The sequence below is a fragment of the Passer montanus genome, unplaced genomic scaffold (assembly GCF_014805655.1).
Source record: "Passer montanus isolate IOZ18808 unplaced genomic scaffold, ASM1480565v1 scaffold21, whole genome shotgun sequence".
Classification (NCBI taxonomy): Eukaryota; Metazoa; Chordata; class Aves; order Passeriformes; family Passeridae; genus Passer; species Passer montanus.
Window position 1 is genome coordinate 1,352,871 of NW_024366703.1, and position 22,136 is coordinate 1,375,006.

At 44.4% G+C, this 22,136-nt stretch overlaps 1 protein-coding gene across 1 annotated transcript; it reads right to left on the minus strand.

Moving 5' to 3' along the window:
* Positions 1 to 1,936: 1,936 nt before the first annotated feature.
* On the minus strand, positions 1,937 to 14,851 carry LOC120502020 (annexin A8-like). The gene is made up of 13 exons (XM_039709012.1): positions 14,652 to 14,851; positions 14,495 to 14,540; positions 11,003 to 11,093; positions 10,645 to 10,739; positions 9,447 to 9,560; positions 8,623 to 8,713; positions 8,007 to 8,086; positions 7,334 to 7,393; positions 6,746 to 6,839; positions 4,911 to 5,006; positions 4,606 to 4,664; positions 3,640 to 3,762; positions 1,937 to 2,329 (listed from the first exon to the last, which is right to left on the minus strand). Exons 2-13 carry the CDS (start codon positions 14,513 to 14,515, stop codon positions 2,273 to 2,275), a joined length of 981 nt encoding a protein of 326 aa, XP_039564946.1. The 5' UTR covers positions 14,516 to 14,540; positions 14,652 to 14,851; the 3' UTR covers positions 1,937 to 2,272.
* Positions 14,852 to 22,136: the final 7,285 nt, after the last annotated feature.

Below are 22,136 nucleotides of genomic sequence, written 5' to 3' on the forward strand. Positions count from 1 at the left end.
TGTTTCCCAGCAATTACAGTGATAGAATCAGCTTCCCCTGGTTGTTCCTCTTTCCAGCTTTACTACTGATCTCCTGTAAGCATTCTGGCAGCTCACTTTACATCTCCCCGGCTGTTATTAATAAACTGGGATCACAATCACAGTGAAAGAGCTCTAACCCACACCCACTGCGTTAAGCACAGGCCAACAAGAAAAGCCAACGTCTGATCTGAGTAAAGTGATAACAGTAACAACAATGCTCTGAGGCGATATAAACACAAACGTTTTAGTGAAATCCGCACGCTACTCTGAACTAAAATATGCTTGAAGAGCTGAGCTTTCATTAGGCTTTTCTAGTCAGACTTTATGTCCCTCAAAGCTGGGATTGCTTTTCACTTGCTGCCTGTCCAGCTCCAGGAAACAGAGGTGTTGTGGGTGCAGCAGTGTAAATCACTCCTGTTTCCTGCTCAGGCAGACAGATTCCCATTTGGGCTTTCAAAATAATACTCCGAACACACCGCAATGGGTCACACTTTCAGTAAAACCTCCTCACACGACTCTGGCCGTAGCCGTGCCGAGGGCTGTGGGCTGAGAGCCCCGGAGCTGGCTCCCCGAGGGACAAGGGAACGCGGCCCTCCGTGCCAGGCTCTGCGGCGGCTGGGACAGAGAGCGAGCGGGGCAGGGGGGAAAATCCCGCCCGTTCCTCTTGGCTCCCGCCGAGGCCATGCCCGGGCTGCCCCGGGGTGCCCGGGCTGCCCCGGCATGCTCGGCCTGCCCCGGGATGCCGGGCTGCCCAGGGTGCCGGTGCCGCGGCCGGCTGCGCGCAGGCCGTCTCCCAGCAGAGGGGGGTGTAAGCACGGCTTTCGCCGCGGCCGCAGGCCCCGCACAGCGCCCGCAGGCTCCGACAGACTCAAAAAACCCAAACCCAAACGAAACGGGAAGCCTGATCATCGGTGTCAATTGGAACAAGTGACTGTGAAAAACCTAGTGGGACCAGCACAAGGGACATGCGAGTCCTTTGATGCCCACAGCTGGCCCATGTCCCTCTAAACCCGAGAGAAGAATCCCCCACCTTGATGCTCAGCCAGAGACCAGGCGAGAAATGGGGATATCACGGAAAAAACAAGCACTTAAATGGGGAGGGGGGGGGGACTGAAACCTCCTCTTCTTCGTGTTCACTTGAGGTGTGTTGATACCCTGACCCCAGGACCCTTGTCTGTGCCCTAGACTCACCAAGACCTTTTGAACTTGCCACTCTCATGGTAGTGACTCCTGCTAATCTCAGCAGTGCAAGGAAGGGAGCACCCCTCAGCCAAAATGTTCACCCACTTGATCAGAGAAGCTCCTTTCCTGAAAGCCATTTTGTAACTACACATTTAAAGGATTGATTTAAGCATGGAGAACCAGTGGTCAAGGCAGACCTGAACTTCTCAAACTTCTCAGACTGTTCTCTCTGTATCACTGTCCACATTTGAGGCTTCACTCAGCCCCCTGGTGGTGCAGTCATGGGGGTTGGAGGCAATTTTGGAGGGAATCCACTGACTGCTGAGAAGTTAAAACCAAATCATCCATGCCAGTTTTAATTTCCCCGTGGTCTGACATTGACGTGAGGACCTGAACTTGCTGCTCTTCCCCAACAGACAAGCAATAAGGAAATTAGGCACACAGCCTTCAACTTTCACATGCTTGCAGCCAGCTTGGCTCTGCCATTCACTGCTCCTTGGGGAGCTCCCTGTGAAGTTATCTAGATAAGGCTGCTAAACTACTGCCTCTGGCACTAAGTTCTCTGTTCTGACCCATGTCCTAAATCCTCATTAATATCTGGGACTCCTTACTGACCCATCCTTCAAGCATCAAACCACCCCACTCTACCAGCTGGTCCTGGTGAAGTCAGCATGGCTCAGGGCAGCCCAAACTTTGTAGGGTTGTTCAGACTTGTGAAACAGCTCTTGAGGGTTTAAAAGAACCTTTAATTCCATGTCAAAGTGCCATCCTTCACCATGGGTTAAAATAGAAGGTAAATTTCAAAGAACAAAATGGAAACAAGAAATTAACATTCCCCCTTGCATTTGAAAAACTGCTTGGGAAGTGGATAGCACTCAATATGTAATGGGCATCCACCTCCTTCAGAGAGCTTTGGTTATCTCAGCCATTAATTTGATCTTCTTTTCCCCCCCACTTGGATCAATGGAAAGATTTTCTACAAGTGATTTTCTACAAGTACATTTTCAGACCCTTGTTCACTGTTAATCTTCTCTCTGTATCCTTTTCAACATCTTCCTCCTAGAGTCTGTCAGTCACTGCCACAGAGATTCATCAAGGCTGTCTTGTAATCGCCGCTGGTATCCTCCTGACAGGAGAAAATAGTAAAAAAAAGGTGAGTATGGAAGTTCCTCTGCACACTCCAAGTGCTGATGTTGTCAGTCTGTGAAATATGCCCACACAGGAAAAGGACTTTGGAAAGAGCAAGTCAGACTTCAGCAGAGTTGCTGCCAGCTGACACACCATCAAAAGCGAACAGAGAAATGAGGCTTGTAGCTACCACCTGAAATAACATTCATCAAGTCCAGTTTTTTCCTTTTGGAATGCAGGTGAGCAATTGATCAAGGTTCCGTTCCACAGAGCAGCACAAAGTTAGCACAAATGACAGCAAGCAAACCTGTTGTGTTTAGATTTTTTGTCCCTGGGTATTTATGTAGCACCTCTTCCCTACGGGAAGGAAAAAGGCACTATAGCTAGCCCTGGCACATGGCATTTTTAAAAAAGCCACAAATGTGATCATTTTGGTCTAGAAGCACTACACAAAATATTCACTAAGTAAAGAAAATTTCCTCCCTTTGAATGTTTTGTGGTGACAGGTGTAAAGCTAGTTCCACTTCTCAGAAGGAATGAATATTCTGTACAGACCCTTGAAGACTGATCATTAATCAACATGACAGACACTGACAGTGTCAATTATAAGAAGGCCCCTTCATTACAGAGCCTGACTTCCCATAGGGACTGCTAAGGACAGGGCTTTTGTGCCATTTACACAGGGGCAGAGGAATGTCCCAAAGTCCTGGGGACAAATGGTAAAAACCAGCATTTCAGCACTAACAGGGGAGGCACTTTCACTCCCAGCTACAATATGCCTTGACAAGGTTCAGTTTCTGAACCTATCTTATCACAGGGTAGACCAAGCTTTCACCTGGGATAAGGCAGCAAAAAATCCTCAAACAACAGGAAAAGGAAAAGGAACAAAATACCCCAGCATTATTTTGGCACATATGGATGGCACTGGCTTGAAGTAGTTAAGGATGGCAGAGAGAGAGAGAGGAGAATATGGCACAGCAGTGTGGGATAGGTATAACAGGAATGATTCATTTAATTTTCATTCATCTAGAACATCATGGATACAGAGACTGGTCCATGAAAATCTTAATGCAGTGTCTCCTTGGGTTTGCTTTGTCCAAGTCACGTAGAGAGAGCAGATGGTCTGCCTCACCTTTCAGACATATGTGTCTCTCAAGGACATGGCTGTTAACAGGCCTAGTGAAGGAGAGCCATGACCATAGCAGAAATGAAATTGTTACTGTCAACAACTGTGGAAGCATCCCACAGTGCTGGAAAGATTAGGAATATATGCAATGGCTGAGAACATCATATCAAGATTCTGCTTACCAAAATCATACTGGAGAGAGTCTTTCCTGCAATACGCTTGAATTCAGGCTTTATAAGATTTAGGTCAACTTCACTTCGAGAAACAAGCACCCTTATCAGAGTCCCATCATCTGTGCCAGCCCCCTGGAAAAACAGATACAGCAGTCTGTGATGGTACTGAGTGTTCCTGGGATAAGTTGTGCAAACTAGTCCAGGGCAAGAGGAGTCAGCCTTCAAACACCACTTGGCACTTCTTCTTTGGAACATCTGCATCTCTTTCTGGAGGGCCCATCCTCACACCCCTCCCAGGGGCCACTGCCAACACCACAAGCCCACCATGGAGGTGTGCACAAGTTTTGCACATGTCAAATGCAAAAGCAAATATGCTACAGAGGTGGGAGCTGGCACTGAATACAGAGTGTCCCTCTGCAGAATCTCCCAGGTAGTGTTTGACTTCAACTATATTGTTTAATCACTCACAGGAAAATTAAGATCACACTGATAACAAAACTGTTATCTCAGCTTTCCAAAAGGCTTGGAGAGCTGACATCTTGTACATACCAGTTAAGTATTACAGGGGCACAATTTGCAAACACTTTATGTGTCCCCATTTAAAACTCTCATTTTATACTGCCATTGAGAGAATTGCTTCCTAAAAAGAAAATACTGTGTTCCAGTCTGTTTAAATAGAAGGCAAGTCTTCACCATAAACAACCTTCTAGAAAAGCCTCTTTTGTCTGTGTTCCAGAAAGTGGGACTGGGCTCCTTGCAGACTCTTAAGCCAGAAAAGCCAGACTCCCTTGTTGTCTTGAGCTTAAAGGGTACTTCCCTACTCAAGGTGTTTGAAAGGATTCTGCTATTACTTGCAACAATTGCACTAAACCTGCTGAATTTCACCAAACCTTGGCTCTTCTAGTTTGAATTGGTAAAGCCAGGTTACAAGTTAAGTCTGTATGAAAACCAGTGTGTTGCAATGAAGAGTCTTACCTTTAAAGCATTGTACAGCCTCTCTGCAAAGTAACAACGGATGTTCCTGGTGCATTTCACTAGACATACAAAAAAGCTCAGTAAGAATCAATGGTAATTCCAGTCCAGGGCAGGAGGTGACTGAGATCCTTCATGCTTCCCTTTAATTCAGTGTGCTCCTGGAATCTGAGTTTATCTTATCCAGGAGGTACCCCTTACTTCATACCAGACACCTTTATAAAAGCAGATCCATCTACTATAAGTCAACTGCTGCAGAAGAAAAGGCAGCAGACTCTGACAAAACAAAGGGAAAGGTCATCACTTACCAATAGCCAGCATGGCATCCTCAAGTGAGCCACGAGTTTCACTCTTGATAGAGTCTTCTATGCTCTTACCAGCCAGTTTCTGGTATTCTTCAAACACTGTTTGAAACACAAAGAACTTACATCTTTTACCAGGTAACCCTCAAGGCATTTTGTGCCCAGTATTTAAAGGCATTACTTGTGTGACAATATGAACACACAGATCCTGCAAAAGCAATAGCCACATTTGCACCAGCTTCAGGAGGCTTTAGTCAACATCAGAAATCAGCTACAAAGATGGATGTTAAGATTTACAAAAAGCCAAACCATTCATGGTTCTTAATTCCCTGACTTCAGGTAATTTCTGTCACCTTAAGTTTTTGTGGAAATCTGACCCTTTATAGCTGTCTTTAACCAAGAAATAAAGCAGACAACAAAGTTAGGCACACCTTTGGTCTTGCGGTTGTTGATGTCATTAGCTTCAGGAGCCAAGATAAAATCATCTTAAATGTAGGACTATCCAGTTCACAGCCCATGGACTTTAAAATGATGATACCATTTGGGGAAACTTATTTCAACCATAATTTAAAATAAAAACAACTGAGAAAAGATGAGCAAAATAGAGGTGCAGATTCCTCTAGATATTTGAGTCCCCACAGTTACAAAAGCTCAGCAACAGGGTCATTGCTTGCCTTACACACTTTGGATACTCCAAGGCTCAGAAACACAGATATCTGTTTTAATTCCTAGCTTTCTAGGACTAACAAAGAAGGAAAACTGCTATGTAATGCAATAGACATCTTAAGAAACTTTGCTCAACATCCAAGATATCAACACTCAAGACACTTTGGGGACATGGAATACAGAATAGACATGGATGGATACAAACTTCTCAACTCAAACTACTCTTTCTATTAGAAACAAATTTTAAAAGCTGCAATAATTACACTCAGATCTTAAAGACAAGTAGGTACGGGTAGCCGTAGAAGGAATTGCTTAGTGCCACAGTAGGTTCAAAAGACTGGTTGCATTATCACAACAAGATGAAATTAAATTCTTAAAGACAAATACAGACAAATACTATAGAGACCACCTATTTTTGTTTGTTTGTCTTGTTTATTTTTTAAGTGACCTTGGGAGATTGAATTTGAAACACAAGGGGGAGCTGGTTTCCAGGGCATAGAAACAGCAGCAGAGGACCTCAGATTAGAAAAAGCTCAGGCATATCTAATTTATCTCTGTCTAAAAGTATCAGTTCAGGTCCACCTGATTCACACAGTTCTTGATATGCTTAGATTCAGCCAGCATTACAAAATCCATTATGCTTCAAAAGCATTGTGATGACAAAGTTTGGGCTCTGCTGCATGGACAGTGGGGAGCTGAGGTCTCAGCTGGAGCAAGGCTTGTGTCTTCCCTCCCAGCAGCCTCTGATGCCCTCAAAAGGACCTGGGGCCAAAATGCAGGCTGCACCCTGTGATTCTCCAGCACCTAATAACCAGCTGTTTTTGTAGTGATTTTTTTTCCCTAGAGGAACCCACATCCAAGAGCACGTGTATTTTCACCACTTAGGATGGTACTTAGTCACTCCTTGGATTTATAAAAACAACTACTCAGTTATCACCACTGTATAGGGACTCCTGGAAAAGTCACTTGATTTTCAGCAGAACTAAATCTTCATAATCTTTCACAAAATCTGCTGGCAGCTTTTGGTTACTGGGTGACCAGGAATTAGAAAACAGGCTCAGGTGCTTATTTCTGACCACCCATGTCTCTCACCTATAGCCCTGCATCTTCTTGGCTAGGGTAATTTCTGATTTTGGAGGGACTGTAGTGATGGTAATGTGGGCTCTGCTCCATACCTTTCATTAAGTGTGTGGCACTCCTTTTGCACAAGATGGTGATGAACTGTATCTCATCAGTGCCCCGTATCTTCTCTCCAGCAGCATAGAGAGTCTGTAATTTAGCACACAGTTGTTAGCGAGCTGTTCTGTGTGTGCAGCTGGTAAAGGAACAGAGTTTGGCTGAAGGCATGGCTGGAGTAAAGGGGTTTGGAGTAACTGAAACCACCGCGTGAACCAGAGTCTCCTAGAACTGCTGGTTATGAAAGACTTTCTGTCTTCTAGACAAGTGGAACATCCACTATCTCCATCCTTTCTACTCCTCCTGCAGCAGCCGGAACAGCCAACTTGAGGTTTCCTCCCTTTTCTCTGCTCTTCCACTCCACCATACCCATATCAAAAGCAGATGAGCCAAAGCTCAGGCCTCATCACTCCTCTTTGGAAAGGCAGAGCTCAACAGTGCAGGCAAAATTGAAGAACCCCAAGTTACTTAAAGACAACCCCACCCCAAATTATTGTGACTCCAACCCTCTGCTGACACTGAAGCACTCTGAAGTTCAAGAAACTGGGAATGCAGGCATATCAGTGATCTCAGGTATTTGAGAGTACCTCTGCATCCTGAAGAGCCAGGGCTGTGTCCACATAGAGGGTGGCATTGTCCCTCTCACCCTATGAGCAGAAAAAGAAGGGTAACAATTATGTCTCATGAAGATTCTTCCATAAATAAGGATGAGAGCATTCATTCTGATCAAAGATCAATTATCCTCTCAGCTATCTATTTCTGCAGAGTACTCAAGCACTAATAGCACTAATATTTCAGACAGCACAAGTGCTAACTCCTTCACTGAAAGGTGCTGAAATCAGTCATATGAAGCAGAGGAAAAAATTGTTTGGTTATTCTGCAGGAAAATTCCAAAAATGTGGTAGGGTAAATGCACTCAGCATTGAGGGCACAGACCCTGGAAAAGTGGTGAATCCTAGTGGAGTGGCACTGTTTTTTAAGACCTTGTAGAGTACAGTGGCTTTACACACATGTGAAAGTGAGGTGTCTGTCTGTGGGAGAGCTGACTGTAAGTTCCCAGCTCTCTTGCTGCTGAGGGAGAGAGGTTTCCCTGCTTCAGTCCCATCGAAGCTGAAACAGATCCAGTCCAAGTGACATGGTTGTCTCTGCGCTTTATCTGGTGATCATGACTGTACTGGTTCTCCTATTGTATGTCTTCTCCAAAAAAGATGGGAAAAATATGAAGACCTTTATACCGTCATTTCTCTTCTCAAGCATTACCTGAAGAAGGCAAACCAGAATCTGCTCTAAGTAGCCACTTGTTTCTGATTTTATGTCTTGTTCCAGATCAGAACCGTATTCTGCCCAAGGGAAAGAGAAGGATGAGAGAAGGATTCGTTGTTTATTTAGGTGATACAGTCAAGATATTATCACTAACCCAAGCCCACACAATAGCCTGACACTGGGCAAGAGGGTCGTTAAAGAAAAAAAGCAGGGCTGAGATCAGCTCACACCCTCTGTGATGCCCAGCATTTGCATCCAGCTGAGTCACTAGCTCCCCTGATGCCCAAAATATTTACAAATACATATTTGATAAATTCCCATCTATTTAATGGGGAGAAAAGCCAAGTGCACAGCTACAGTTTTGTCTATGTTCTGTCAATACTCTGTACCCAAACTGAACCAAATTTGTAATTTGCTGACCCTTGGCTGCAGTTGGATGAAGACCTAGAAAGGGATTTTCAAATTATCTCAGCATAGCCATGTTCTGTTTGCCAGCTGAAAGAAGAGTTTATTGCTTTAAGAGTTAAATGCTTTTAGAAAAGCCATTTTCTTGCTGACAGTGCGCTGTTCCTGTTGTGCTCTGACCACAGAAATCTGAGCCTCAGGCACTTACCTTCTTTGTACGCCTTGATTATCTCCTTGATCTGTGCTTTTGTCCGAGATGCCAAGATCTCTATGATAACACTTTCCCTCGTTCCCACACCCTATAATAGAAAACACAGTGGAGAAATAAAGGTGGAGAAAGGCATCTAGTCATGGAGGATGATTTACTGCTAGAGAAGTATGGTGAAGGGAGGAGTTGGATGGCAGCACAGTCAGGCTGTGTGCTGAGCTGTAAGAAACCATCGTGATGAAAGCTGGAGACACAAAACACATTAGGGTTGAACACAGTTTCTTCTACCAAGGTGCTTAATTTGTAAAGGATGTTTTTATGTAACCCTACATTTCCTCAGTGCTTTTCTGGAGTCAGATCTTTGACAACAGACAGCATTAAAGGAATGCAGGGAGACCAGTGCTTGGCTACTCAGTCCATCTTTATACCATATTAACAGGCCACTCTGCATCTGAAACTTGTAAAGATACATTATCAATAGGTAGGATCCCAGCCCACCCCAGCCTGGCCCTTGCACCACCAAACCTTAAAGGTTTCATGGCCCAGCTGGGGCATCAGGGCAGCAGGTTTGGGTGTGAATTTAGTTTTGTTGTTGCCTTTCCAGGCTCTATGAGTCACATATGTACAGAAACTTTCTTACAGCCATAAATATTTAAGCAGCATTTTCCCCCAGAATATTAATAGTACAATTAAGTATTTCTCAAAGGCTACTGCTAATAACAAACTTAACCATGTAACAGTCCAGTTATTAACACTTGCACAATTACAGGAAATTAGCACTGTATTTGTGCTACTATTTAAATATCAGCATACAATTTGCTTACCTTCATGGCATCATACAGCTCCTTGGCATCATACTTGTATGGGGGGTACATGAGAGCTACAATGAGCCTCTCAAAGTTGCCACTCAATTCAGACTTCAGGCTTTCAATCAGATCCTGTCAAATGTGCATCATCACATGGTTACATAAACAGACCCACAGGATCATTGCACATGCTGCTTCCATCCCCATGGCCCAAGTAAAGAAGCTGAATGATAGCATTATTGATAGTTCATTAAAAAAGGTCCTAAGACTGAAAAAGCACCTAACTCCAAAATGGGGTTTGTCTAGGTGCTTACACATTCCCTGTTTTCTTGATATTCGGGTTTTCTCAATAATTAATCCTGCAGCAAATCTTCCTCTGCCCTGCTTAACTCACTGAGCAGAACCAGGTAGCTGAAGGCCTTGCACTGGGCAAGGGGGTAGCTTCAGAGAGATTCCCAAAGCCTGCATATAAACTTGCACCCAGGACATTTGCAGAATCAGGACTGCAGTCTGCTTGAAGATACACTTCAAACTTCCCTTTCACTATAATGCAGGTTTTCCTAGAGTACAACTTCTCTGTTTTAGTGGGATGCAAGCACTCTATTTATCCATTATTCCCTACCCACCACCCCCATATTTGCTTCCCTTTCTTAGGCTTTTGCATGGCAGTCCCCTTTCCAGGCAGGCTCACACTAGGGCTGAGGGTATACAGTCTGTTGGTGAAAAGATTTTCCCAATAAAAGTAAGATTTTGTCAAAAAAACAAAGAGAGACAAAGGAAAACGTAGTTGTCGATAACCATGGAATTTCCAAGCAAGTGTAATTAAGTAAGTGTTTAAACTGAACTTTTTTGACATTTAGAAAGGCCTGAAACAAACCAATATTTTACTCAACATGTCACTTAGACAAGTATCAATTTTTGTTACAGCTTCAAATCAATAAGAACCTTCACTTCAAATTAAGACTGATTTTAAAAAAGTATTTCTGGTCAAAATGCATTTTAAAAAAGAATCAATCTTTAGGAGAAAAACATTTTTTCCTGGTCAAACATTAATTTTACACATTCATCACAGGCCTTATAAATATATATTAGACTACTTATTTGCAGAAGGCCTGTGTATAGTTTGCATCATGCTTTCAGGATGAACTGTACGCCCATTTATTACATCCTGCATGCAGTAAACCAGTGATTGAATATGGCTTTGTTTTGGAAGAACCTTTCCAAACTGTGCTTTGAAGGATTTGGCAATCTCTTGACGCTGCAGATTGCTCCTCTTGGTTAGGACATCAATTATAGCTTGTTCATCCGTCCCTGTGGAAAGCAACAATAAATCATAAATACAGTGCACAGAATAAGCTGAGACTGGTCCAACATCCCAATCTGAATATTCAGACAACCTTCTCTGGTTCATTGCTTTTGTGCAGAAGTTTAAGTACATACTAAGGAAACTTTAATATTAGCTTTTCACAGTAAAAAAGAAGTGATATCTCTGGATGCAAATTTCCTAAGGAATTAATTTCAACTTAGCAATTATAAGACCATAGAATTTATATATATGGTTGGAGTCAACTCACCCAGCCCTTTCATGGCATTGTACAGAGTCTGAGCATCAGGTGCAGCATTAAAATGTAAAGCACCTGCCACGGACCTGCCCTCTGCTTCACTCTGAAAGAAGAAGAAAAATACTTTTCACCTACTACTTTTCATCAGATGGAGGAAAGTATTTGAAAAGTACATTAATGATATTTATTCCCTCCACATGGTGAAGTCACAGAAAATAGGAGACACTGGCCAGAAGTTTCTCAGAAGAGCAAAAAAGAGAACACAAGTTTCTCTCCAAACAGAACACAAGTTTCCTGTTCCCACCTGCCTGTACCAGCCTTTGCTGCTGGCAGGAACATGAAGTTCAGAGCATGGCTGAGAGTGCTGCAAGCATTGTGAGGTCGGGCAGTCTGGCAGACAAAGCACAGACTGTAATAGACTGGACTTTCCTATTCACCCCTTAATTACAGTCCTTCATAGCATGGATGCTATTGTACCCTGCTGCATTTCTCAGTGGGTTGGTGCAGGTAGTTTTTAGACAGCTTTTTGAATTTCTGAAATTGTCTTGTTCTCACAGACCATTTTTTTCAGCAGCTACTGCTGCTGCACTTTTGCAGAGCTGGTTTCAAGAAGGGAGCATCGCCACTGGAAGGATTTGGGCCAAAAGACTACTTTGAAGGAAAAGATCCATCTGGAGGTATGCAGGTTTGGTATTCTTCCCTGTACCGAGATACAACTACACAAGAATCCTCCTAACAAACTCCTGAGGTGCTTACAGTATCAGTCCCAGGGCGTAAAAGACCTTATTTTAGTCACCACACAGTAGTAGGGCTAGCAACCAGAATCCAGGCATAATTTAACAAAACTGGTAGTCAAGGAACTGGCTTGAATATATTGCCACATCTGTCACAAGCTGGTTCTGTAAATAGGGGAGTATTTGGGTGGATAGGCATGAAGAATCATCATCACTTTATTACAATAATAGACACAATTTTCTCCTTCCCAGAAGCAAGGATATTTAAGTTGGAAACGACTATATTCTCATAAATTTGCCTTTAGAGGCAGGGTTAATATTAAATTAATGGTATCAGTATGACCTGATAAATATTTTAATGGGGATGGCTTCACAGTGAGATAAAAATCAGAGATTACAGATCAGAAGGAAGCATTAGGGTGGTCCCACCTGACTTACATAACATGGACCACCAAGTGCTGCCCATCAGCCTCCTGCTATGATGCAAATCCCTTCTGTTCTTACTTCCCATGTTAAAGAGAACCAGTGGATACAGCTGGCACGTTTGCATGGAGCACCAACAATGAGGAGTACTGAGAGAGGCAGCATGTTCAGCAATCAGCAAGACTTGGAAAAGTTTGCTTTACAGCCAGCACAGAGACACCCCTGCACTACCACACCTTGCTCCCAGCAGAAAGAGCAGCTGTGAAGCAAATGGTGTCAACAGGAAACTTCACAGGAGATGCAGCTCTGAATCCAAATGGTCACTGAGAAGCAAGTTTACAGCAAGTTTAAGGCTGTCACTGCAGAAAAAAGACAGTGACAGAGCAGGTGGCATTCCACCTCCAACAGTTTGTCACTGGCCTAGAAGAATTTGGCTGAACTGGGAGGACCATTTCAAGTATTCCTTTTCTGGCCCTCTGCCAAGATGGCCAGCACCACCACAGCTTCCCTGGGCAGCAGGTTAAACTCATCCATCTGAATTTGCTTTGAAAAGGATGGTCAGTCCTCTCCAGCTGCATGCAAGGGCCCTGTGAGGAAAGCCCCAAACATTCTGGACCCATGCCTGGTGACTCAGTGAAAGAGGGAGTACAACGCTGAGCTTTCATTTGGAGGCAGTGGAAACAAGTTAAACAATGATCTTTTTTGGTACTAATTCCGATAAAAAGTTACAGCCCTTCCTGGCTCGAGTAGCACATTTGTGACTCACTCGTGCACCTCATTCTCTGTGCACATAGCTGTTGCAGCACAAGTACAATTGCACCAGCATTTCAGAGAACCCCTGTTCACTTTGGTCTTGTTTCCCAGCTGAATTAATCTACAACTCCCTAACTGAAACTACTCAAGGCGTTTGTGCTCATGTAAATATAAATAATTGGCATGAAAGCAGCAGAAGCAGTGTACCTTACAGCTGATGCTGTGAAAAGTTTTACCTATAAATGAAAGGAAGAAGGAATAAAAGTTTGACTACCAAAATATTTTCAAACCTAAATGAAAGGCTTTTTATTTAAAGCTGGAATCTGGGGACAGGTTTGGTTACTGTTTGCAATTTGTTCAGTCAATATTTTCTGAGAAAGTTTCACATTTTTTCATTCTTTTTGCTTTTGAACTGTATTTTTTATTTAAGGGTTTAGAAAACCAAAATTTTTCCCCATCCTTCTTTGGACAGCTCATTTTCTTCTCATGCCTCCACCCCCTACAATACCAACTTGTACAAGATCACTGGAATTTAAGGGCTTTTCTCCTTCTTTTCTCGCTCTAATTTACAAATTATTTCCAGCTTGGAGGTAGAAGAGAATAGGTAATCCAAAAGGAAAAAAAATTAAGTGAGAGCTACTCCAGGCTCAGGAAAAACATTCATATTATTATACCAGACTTCCAAAGGAAATTGGGAGGCAGAGAAAACTCAGAAGGACGATTACAATTTGAATATTTCTGGAGAAAAAAAAAATATTTTGAGACCTGGGAGTAAACCTGGCCTCCCACAGAGGAACTTCCAAAGGAAATTGAGAGGCAGAGAAAACTCAGAAGGAAGATTACAATTTGAATAATTCTGGAGAAAAAAAATATTTTGAGACCTGGGAGTAAACCTGGCCTCCCACAGAGGCTGATGGGGCAGCTGCCATGGCTGGCACATCACCAGGGCTACCTGCTGCCTGGTCTGAGCCAGACCCCAGGTGCTGCCTCAGCACACCCCTGAACTTCTCCCCATCCTGCCACTTTCCTCTCAAAGCCACAAGCATTTACAAGAGAACATACACAGCATTTCTGGCTCCTGGCAAAGAGACAGGCTGTTCAAGACACATTATTATTGCAATATTAAAAACCCACCAAAGACAGAAATTGTGGCTTGACCATATCTTTCTCTGTGACCACAGCCTGCCAGCACAACAGGGGACCAAAAATGGGGACAGGCCAGTGCCCTGAACTCACTGCCACAGGACAAGGGAGCAGACAAGGAGCTCGCAGCTTGCAGACTTTAGCTGTGTAACTTTGCTATTGCATGGTACCATCTCCCCATGAACACAGGGAGATAAACACCCCCTGCACCTCTCTCAGCGAAGGATACAGTTAGGATCTGCTCCTCCTCCTATAGCCAGCAATCATATCAACACCCTCCTTCATCAATGTTTTTGAAGTGCTGAATGCTATTTTACAGCCAGAAAAACAGTAAAAAGGTCTTCATGATTTTTAAAGGAATCTGTTCATTCCCACACAGTGCCTGATAGAACTTATAAGTTACCTTATTATAGTGCCAAAAAACCTCAGTGTCAGTATATCCTCTACTTACCCAGGCCTTCCACCATGCCATTGTGTCTCAGTAGCGTTTCCTGGGTCTGTTGGTGAAGAAAACCACACATATCACACCTCAAAGTTTGGGAATCTGAGATTTGAAGGGAGGCATAGGGAGGAGAGGGAGAAACAAAAGTTCTTTTCAATAAACTTACCACAAGAAAAATGGAATAACTGTACTCCTCTGGAGGCTCGTTCCCTCTGGAAGCCGCAGAATGTAACTGGCCTCTCGGGCACACGCAGGTATAAAGCATCCTTATCTACAAATTCCACAGGGCAACACCCTCCCACATGGCTCAACCTGTTTTTCACATATGATCTCACAGGGAGAAATCAAGTTGCTTAATAAACGAGGCTTCCCTTGTGAGGAGACCTAAATTCAACCTTGTTGACTCATTGTAATTTTTCCACTGCTTCTCCCAATACACGCCCTTCCCTGCTAACATTTTGGCCTCTGGCACAGATACAACATACAAATTACAACCAGGTAATTTCTCAGCATGAAAGAGACTAGATGAATTCAGCTATAACTAAATAAGCCATTCACTATTACCAATTCTTTCTATCTCTGCTAATCTGGAACACTGCCAAACAGGACTCTAGAAACATAACATACCTTCCTCTACCTCCCTTCAAAAATTTACTTAAAAAACCTCAAAGCCAAACAACCAAAACATGTCCAAACCAAACAAACCACATACCCAGCCAAACCCCACATCATCCATGTCCTACACCTTACAAAGGAGGTCCATAAAGCATCAGATTGTACAGACACTTAGGAGGCTCCCCCATCCTACATTTCCACAGCATGAGTCACAAGTGTTCTCTAGGGTAACGTAGGACCAACACATCTAAAGCTAACAAGTTTGAGTAATGACAACCCCAGCTAAGTGTCATAGGGCTTGCAGTAGCTGCTGTGACATGTTAAGGCTTAGGAGCTGAGTGCAAAACTTCTCTTTTTTCAAAAGAAATATAACTGAGTTGAACAGTTTCTCATACTTTAATTTGGTGAAATGTTTCTGTGAAATCATCTGAAATACCTTATGGTTGTAGCAATATTTTCCTGTCTAGACTTTTGTCAGAATCTACCCATGCCAGCATTTATTTATTTATTTGCAGTGGAAGGCTGTCCTGATGGAAACATTCCCACCAGCTGTATCTTACCACTTGCTATATAGGAGCTTTGTGCCCTCCACATTTACAGGCCCACGTGGGATGCTGGGTAAACACCAAACTATGGGCCTCTCTTATTTCTCTCCCACACACTGCTATTTCACTTAACTCAGCAAGGCCCCTGATGGCCTGGGAAGTTGCCCTGGCTATTCCCAAGAGAATGAGCTGGGCCAGCTGCCCTTGCCTCTAACACATCCATCATACGGCAAGGGCAAGTTGGGAAGGAGGAACGGCATTGCCCTTGGTATAACAAACATGCTGCTGGGTCTGCTCTGGCTTTATTCTCACTCACATGTGAGGGGCAGGCTGACCAACAGCACACTGCAAGGACAGCTCATGAGTGGTCCTTCAGGCCTCCTCCTCCAGGGGTGGCAAGGTGCCTTTGCACCCAGGGTGCCTCTGCTTTTTTCTGGATCCCAGTATCTGCTGCCTACATACACATTTCCCTCTGTTGGGATAGAATTGGTCAGCTTGCCACAGAGATAAGCTTTCTTGAGGACTCCAAGGACAAAGAAGCCCTTCTAGGCAGAAAATCACAGAGCTACAGCAAACAGCTGTAGGGCACAGAGGGCAGCAGAGACCAAACCAGACAGCAAATGGGAAAAAGTCCGAGGGGTCATTCTTGCCATCATAAACTAAAAAGGCTGTGAAGGGACAAACCAGGAGATTTTAATACATAGAAACACTGGCCAGGTTTTAATCATTATGGACAAGTTAGGAAAGGCCTGAAACATGCTGCAAGACTCAGATCAAGGCTGCACAGACTTAATTTAGACCAGAGGAGTCGGCACTTGCAGGCTAGTGGAGCAGAAGGCAGTCCAGTACCCCTTTTGCTTGTGCAAACATAGTTAACCTGAGCAGCTGTAAACATGAACAGATTTGTCTTCATTGCAGGTCTTGTGCCCCCCTTAGCATTTGTGCTGTGTGAGAGAGCTTATCTGTGGTTCATGGACTTTACAACTGTGTACCAGAGACACAACAGCTGTTACAGCACCAGTAAGCAATGCAAGGCACAACCTCACACATAGCTCAGTGATTACCCTCAGGAACACACAGCTCTTTAGAAAAGGCACAGAAGGTGATGCTTGGAATCTTCCAAGCTCAGCTTTCTCACCCTGGCACTGCCCCCCAACCCAGGGGCCATACCCGCATTTCAGATATTTTGGAAAGTGAACCCCAAATGCACAAACCAGACTGTCTAGAATCTCTGGCCCAGGGGCCATACCTGCATTTCAGATACTACTCTGTTTTGGAAAGTGAACCCCAAATGCACAAACCAGACTGTCTAGAATCTCTGCTCAACATAATATTAAGGTGGTTAGAATTTGTCTCAAACAGTGACTGTGTGTGCTTGTACTGCAGTGTACTGTGGTAACCCACAAAATGCAGCCTATCTGTGATCTGTCTGCAGGAGGAATGCCTGGGCTGTGGGTCAGTCACACCATGGCTGCAGACACCCACCGTGTGTCAGTACAGTGGCTCTTTCTCAGGCCTCATCCACCGGCCTCCTCCAGACTTTCAGAGTCCCTACACCTGCTGGCACACCCAGCACAGCTGTCAGCCAGCAAGAGTGGGCAGCAACCTCCAGCAGAACAGCATCTTACACCATAATCAGCTTTGGGTTTGCATTTTTAAGCTATTTAGTTTAAATCAATTTTCAGCTAGACAAAATGCAGCAGGGACCAGTACACTTAGTTTTTCTTGACTCTGCCCTGGGACTTTCCAAACTTGAATCACTGACATTGGAGTTGCCCTGATATGTACTCAGCCAGCACAAAGGAAATAGAAAACACAATCAGGATTTTTAACAAAAGGTACCAACAGCCTTAGAAAGATGCATGACTGACATCACTTCGAGAAGGTTTTGCTACCATTTATCTCAGGCAGGTTTGTTGTAGGTTGAATGACAGCAGTATAGAGGATGCTCTAATTTATACTGAGGATGACTAAAGTCTTCTAGGGTATAGAGGCAGCCCCCTTTTCCATCTATGAGTTTGTGAAGTCTGGCCCTATGCCTGGAAAATTTCAGGCCAAGAGTTGATTTCTTTGGAACATGAAAGCCTGTGGAAACCAGGTTCTCAAATGCTCAGCAATTTCCTTTCATGGTTTTCACTTCTAATAAAATCTTTTCAAGACTAACAAAATAGCACAATCCATTGGGAATTTCATCCCAAAGTATGCATTTGTTTGATTTTTTTCAGCCAGGAACTTGGAAATCAAGTGGAATCATTGAGGAAAAGGCAGACCAAACACAGAGATATACTGTTGGGCAAAGCAATAATACTATAACCACAAAAGTACTTAAATTTGAAGAGGGGCATAGCCTTTAGACCAAACAGGAGAGGGGTATTCTGCTACAAGGCTACAAAATAGATACCTTTCTCCAGCCCAGTCTGTAAGCAGAACCATGTAGAACTGGAGCTCTGATTAGGACCCAGTTCAGCAAATGTCAGAATTGTTTTTTTTAACATATAAAAGAAATGACCAAACTCATATAATATTGTGCTTTCCAGATCTGAACATTACCCTTACACAAGTCTTTTAGCTTTACACCCACTACTAACAGCACCTGGCCCTACCTTCCAGGGTCATAGCCCAGCCCCTTGCTGCAGCAGCTGCCATGCCTGCAGAGGGGCTCACACTCTCGCTGTGAAACCATGGGAGTTTCATCCTGCACGTTTTAAGCCATTGTGTAAACAAGAGCAGAGACCAAGCACTACCTTCTGCTGCTTCATTTCCCTACCCCTACCACCCCCCTGCCTCAGTTTCTTCCTTTTCTTCCTGTTAGCACTCTTAATGACCTCACCTGAAATCAGATCTCTAAATGGAGAGCTGTGTAAATTTGCCAGGAAGCATATCCAAACAAAGTTATTGTCTGTTTATGAATGAGGTGTCAGCTAGGTGGGGAAAGGGGTCAGATGGGGAAGGTAGCAATTTAGAGCAAGGAGAGCATCTGAAATGCAAAAATAAAGCTCTTAGAGCCCCACCAAAACTGTACTACTTGTCAGGTCACTACTCACCCTGCCATTTCTTCTGGTGCCCTTGAACCATACTTCACAGTGAAAATGACCCCAAAATAGGTTTATGTCCATTTGAAAATCATTATCACAATTTAATTTTTGAAGTTGCACTGCAAGCAGCTATGAGCCAAGCATAAGAGAAATTTCATATTGCATGTTGTGGGGCGTGTTCAATTACAGAAGGAACAAAAGGGTAAAAACTCAGGGCTAGATTCTCCTCAGCACCTCAGTGTCAGTGGTGCCTGTGCTGTGGAGTCTCTGCCCAGAGGTTAGTGAAGGGTGTGGACTTGGCTCTTCCCAGCAGCTTTGCTGCCCAGGGACACTCTGCTGCAGGTGGGAGAGTCAGGGCAAGGCACCAACACTTGCCCTGCCTCTGCTCTGGCACTGACTCTGGCTGAGCATTTTTCTGCTCATTCCTTTCTTAGCTAGTGCTGGTGCCAAGGAATTCCTCCCAGTTGCTCTAACAACCGTTCCCCACACAAAGCAGGCAATTGCTGTACTTGTTTAACCCCAAAGGCCAACAAAGTAAGCACCCTGTGAATAAAAACGGTCAGAGGCGGCTCTCTTGGGTCTGATGGGGACATGACAGGTGCCAGGAGCTCACATGCCAGCAGAGGGTGGTAGGCAGCATTCAGCAACTCTTTGAATGCTTGGCTGTGAAGTATTTTGTCTACCTAGCTGCCTCTATGGGAATTGGTTTTCGTGTGCTTCTTGATGGAAAAAGTACAGGTGTTTGTACACAATTAAATGCAATCCTGCTATTTGAAATGACCCTGTGATGGAGACAGACTCACACAGAGCAACCTAAGAGAAAAACAAAAAGGAAAAATTTGCTCACATCCCTGGATGTGTCTGAGTCCAGCTGTTTGTAGCAAGGCAGCAACACACACTTCACTGCTGGCAGTCTCCCAGTTATTTATGTCAGAGCTGAGCGACATCCATGGCCTTTTGGTTCATTTTGGTTCTCTTCCTAGTGCTGCAGAATTGCAGCACCCCACTCAAGTCAGTGTGCTCATGCCAGTCACACAGGTAACACTGCAATAGGTATCCAGATCTCTCTTGGAGGATGCAGAAAAGGCACCTTAAAATCTTGCCAAAGGAAAACAAAAGCAAAGAGAAATGAAGTATTGCTTCCCTATCCTGGGGCCATGGCTGCTGAGGCCAGCCCTGGCAGAGAGGTATCATTCACTTTGCTTGGCTGCAGACATGACAGGCTAATTTTACTCTTATTTCCTGCTGTTAAGTTAGAGCTGCTCCTCAACTACCAAAAATACTGGAATGCCAAATGCCATGAGTCATGTGCTTGGCCAGGAGCAGGAGCCTCTCCAGCCTCTTGCCTCTGCCCCAGGGGTTGCTGCAAAGGTACCCAGAGAGGAAAGCTGGCAGCTGCTAAGTCTGAGAGCAGCCACCATAGCTACAATTGCTGAAACTGCCTGGCCAGGAGGGCTGAGCTGTAGTGTTCCAACAGCCAGAGCTGGGCTCTGTCCTTGCAGGAAGGGAAACTGAGGCACAAATGGAGGGCAGAGAAACAGCCATAACTTGATTGGCCTGCACAAACCTCACAGGAGGGAAGGAAAGACTCCACAGAAACTGTGGAGAGTTTGTGAGCCCCAAGGTGCTCCATCAACCCCTCAGAGCTCCTGTTGGCAGCAGCAGGCTGCAGCTCTGACCCATGGGGAGCAGACAAGCACCACCCCTGCATGGCTCAGGAAAGGAGAACAGGATCCATGAGGGATGCAAAACCTCAGCCTACAGACAGAACTTCCAGGAGACACTTCCTGAGACCACCTGGAAGCATCCTGCCTTCTCTTCCCAGGGTGATGCTGGGTCCAGCTGGCCTGGGTTAGAGGCAGGGCTGCTCCTTTGCTCCTGTGTATGGCCTGGAGGGAATTGAGATATTTCACATTTGCATTTGTGAGTTACTTAGGCAATACAAATTATTAGTATTGGCAGAAAGAGAGAGAGAGCTGGAAAATTCCAGAGCCTGCAGAGTTAAGAGTTTCTCCCTGCCCACTTTTTTCCATAGAGAAGAGTGAGTGCTTCAAGGCACAAGTAGTCCCTGATCATACCTGCTAGTCTGGAAAGAGACAGACCCCACCAGGGTCTCTCTCACTGTCCTGGTAGATAGGACACTGTCACTCCTGATGCCTCAGGGACAGGCTGTTTGCATTCCTGGAGCTGGAGTTTCCTGGTGAGCTATAGCAGAGCCAAGTCTACCATTGTGGTGATGGCTTTCAAGGGTTTTTAACTACCTCTGAAGGCACTGGCTGCTGAGGACATTGCAGCATTTCCCAGTTGGAAACAACAGCCTCACTGATATGTTGAAATCTCTTTATCACTGATGATCCAAACACACCTTACAGTGGTGCAACAGAAATCCAGGGGAAAAAAAACCCAAACCAAAACAAAAATAACAACAAAAAAAGCTGAACTAGGATCAACCTCTACCCCTAGGCACATTCACTGATAACTAAGATATTCTTGATGCAAAAGGAAAGAGGCACAAAGCAGGAACAGTTGTGTTTTGAAGGGACTGAGCTGCCACATATGCTTGACATATTTTTCCTTTGGTTTTGATTGGCCAAATATGTCTTCGATGATGAAGGTGAATCTTGAGACTCCTGTTTCCACCTCAAAACATCTTTCTATCTACTGAAAAAAACAGAGACTACAAAAATTTGAGGGCACTAGATATTTTACCCTAACAATGCATGAGGCATGATGAGTACGGCAAGAGTTGCTGTATTTGGTACCCTGTGGCAAACACATGGGTGTTTATTGCATGATTATGGCTTGACAGCTGTGCTGCTGTGGTCACTGGGAAAACTCATGCTCTCAATCTTTTCCCTCTGCCATTAGAGGGAAAAGTGTACACTCTTAAGTGTGAGGTGTTCTGGGTCACAGGACCTAGGGTGGTTCTGCAGGGCTCCTATTTCTACCCTGAAGAAACAGTCTGAGCTCCAGAATCATGGCCCAAAGGCTCAGCAAGATCCAGGATGTCGGTGTGGGTGAAGGACAATGCAGCTGCTCTATGGCAGGGATAGGCTGGTGTGAGGAGAGCTCACTTCAGAGAGGCACCTCTCACTCACCATCTGTGGCTGAGACACAGATGGGCTTATCTAAGGACCTTCAGTGAAGTATTGACCCATGCAATCATGCATTTCTGAAAGCTTAAAAGGAGACATTTCTCAATCTATGTCACAGGCAAAAGTTTTCAGCAGGAAAGCTTTCTTTTGGAGAACTTTTTTATATCATACATAACCTCACAGTTCGAGCTGCAGTCAGAAATCAGTGATGTTACCTGGCCAGGAAACTCCAGTGCAGCCTCCTGTGCAGTGAAAAGGAAGGTCCTCTGATGTGCAGGAAAAGGGGAAATTTGTCATAGAAACAGATGAAACTTGAGATGAGTCCTATCCCAAAGGGCAAAGCACATTCACACAGCAAAGA